General features: G+C 40.5%; 1 protein-coding gene across 1 annotated transcript in view; it reads left to right on the top strand.

The window, feature by feature from the left end:
* Positions 1–2,631, top strand: part of LOC102300735 (rho guanine nucleotide exchange factor 5) — a 15,234-nt gene that overhangs the window by 7,356 nt on the left and 5,247 nt on the right. Inside the window, exons 3-5 of the mRNA XM_005932966.3 lie at positions 1,504–1,666; positions 1,766–1,872; positions 2,067–2,200. Coding sequence (XP_005933028.1) covers positions 1,504–1,666; positions 1,766–1,872; positions 2,067–2,200 — 404 coding nt within the window. The remainder of the gene's footprint in view (positions 1–1,503; positions 1,667–1,765; positions 1,873–2,066; positions 2,201–2,631) is intronic.

Genomic DNA, 2,631 nt, shown 5'->3' with positions numbered 1-2,631 from the left:
TGTGAAGAAGCTCTGGGTTAATAATGGGTCAATGACCCTCAGGACCACTTCCAAAGCCCCCACTAGGCGTTAAATACCTGGGACTCTCAGTCTTTTGTTTGTAGAACTGAAGAAGCCTCTTGGATAAGAGGTGAATTATCTTCACAAAACACTACGTCCAGATGAACAGAATCAACTTTTGGAGATCTACTTACCTGGATGATTGAGCATTCATCAAGATATCTTCACAAACCTAAAGAAGTCCAGTTGACCCCCCCCTTAAGCAGTGCAAAGACAGTTTATCTGAATGATTTGGACATTTGTGTCGAGAGAATTTCAGGGTTACAGTGTGTGAAAAGACAAAAATAAACACATTATACTTGGCTGCTGATCATGAAGTTTAACCTTTAACCCAACGGTTCTGCATTTTCTAGTAAATCTCAACAGGTTTCTAATAATGGCTCATTCAGTGTGTAATTACAGTCTAATGTGTATGAAATATGCACACCTACAGTCCTCTGAATTATTAATGATGCAGCTGTGAAAATGGCATCCTGGATTTGAATGTTTGGCTCAGTGTGTAATGTAGTGTGATATCCGTAGGTGACAGATTCTTTGAAGCCATTAACGAGCACATTCAGCGTGTGGAGAATGATCTCATCTCACTGAAAAGCTATGTAAGGTGATAACGGTAAATTAATTGTTCTTTACTGTTATTTGCCAGGATGACACTCTTGGACCCACAGCATGCACTGTGCTAGTAATCGGTACTTTTAATGTTTATCACTCAGACGTAGATCTCAGATAATGTCACGGGTTCTACAACAGCAAGACGTTTCAGACCAGATCAAATCAGAAATGATTGTTTTTGAACTACGCTAACCTGAAGACAAATTTTTACAGAGACTGACAACTGATATGTGAGTTTGGTAGAGCTGGAACAGTCAGTTACCAGTTTGGCAGGAGAAGAACTGTTTATTTTCATAACTGATCAATCTTTAAGACTACTTTACTTGTTCTTGTCTCTGGGCAGTTTTGATATGTTTGGTTATTGTCTGTCATCAGAAAAAGTAAGCAGTTTGAAGACATTGCATCAGGTCCTGGATAACTGCGGTGGGCATTTTTATATTCACTAGATTTAATGAACCAAGCAATTAACAGAAAATGAGAAAAATCATTACCTGCTGGCTGCAGCCCTGGAACAGACGTGTTAATATCACATATGGGAAAGAACAATGGAAATTAATTACTTGGTCCTGGAAGTCCTAAATGAACTTTTATTTTTGGGAAATGATTGCTGCATTGCTTTGTTTGGGCTGAAACATTCAACTCTGCACTGCACTCAAAGGTTTTTCCTTTTTTTCCCCCTAAACGACTCTCCAAAATTATATTTAGCTTTTAAAAATGTGATAATTGATACCTGACTATTTAAAATCCTTTTTTTAAAGGGAAAAAAAAACATTGGGACATTTTACTGAATTTGACTGAAAACATCTGTGCTGAGGTAGTGTTTCTTCATGGCAGATGGAGATAACGCAGGTATACTCCACCCGACGCTCCATCCGCTACAGCACCAGGGGCCGAGGTCGAGCCCTCAGCTTCCCACTGCTGCCAGGGATAGAGTCTGTGGACAGCTGCCTGCTGCCACCTGCACCGAAGAAGAAGACACGGACGCTCTACAGCACAGGTGAGGGGAAACGTCTCTGTGTGCTCACATTTGACTGCTATGCAAATTATTGTCCTGTAATTTGTGTGTGTGTGTACACTAATGTACTCTTGCGTACAGATCAGTTAGAGCATCTAGAGGCCCTTTTCCAAGAGGATCACTATCCGGACGCAGAAAAAAGGAAAGTGATTGCTACTTCAGTCGGCGTCACACCTCAGAGAATTATGGTTAGACTCTTACTCTGTTCATCTTCTGTGGAATTTTACTGAAGACGTGATGTTTTCCTTATGAAGATGTGCTACTGGCATTTTATTCTTTGTGTTCCTGAAAATCCCATCTCATCCTCTGTAAAGCAGTTTCTACCTTTTTTGTTGGCCTCCTCAGTCTTATTTTTTCCCCCCTGAATGTTTCTGGGTCCCAGGTCTGGTTTCAGAACCGGAGGGCAAAGTGGAGGAAAGTACGTGCTGTTACAGCAAAGGTGGAACACGGACAGAGTAGAGCCGAATACAGTCCACATCACCAAATCAATCCCATGCCCACACTGGCTCACAACAGGTATTTCTGTTTCTTTTATTTCTGTGTGTCTGTGTAGGTTTGCTGTCATCCAGGTCATGGTAGTCTAGAGAGACTGATGAAAATAAGGTAGATGACTTCTTTAGGTTTGAAGGCTGTACACTTAAAGAATAAAAGTCACTCTTTTGAGGATGCCAGTGCTCACATTTTGGACTAAGAAGACAAGATGGTTTGAGCGAGAAGTAAAGGAGGTCATTTGTTCTTGCAAAGGTTTCTTCGGTTAAAAAGGGAGTTTTTTTTTTTTTTTTTTTTTTTTTTTTTTTTTTTTTTTCACTCCTAGGGTGTCGTCTGATTCCTTTCTCTGCATTATTGTAGGGTCTTTACCTTACAATGCAAAGTGCCTCGAGGCAACTGCTGTGATTTGGCACGATATAAATAAACCAGAATTGAATCCACATCCACTGTGAACGACC

This window comes from Haplochromis burtoni, unplaced genomic scaffold (assembly GCF_018398535.1).
Source record: "Haplochromis burtoni strain Fernald_Lab_line unplaced genomic scaffold, NCSU_Asbu1 Contig_163, whole genome shotgun sequence".
NCBI lineage: Eukaryota > Metazoa > Chordata > Actinopteri > Cichliformes > Cichlidae > Haplochromis > Haplochromis burtoni.
The sequence above is the reverse complement of the archived record's forward strand: the minus strand, read 5'-3'. Positions and strand labels throughout refer to the sequence as shown.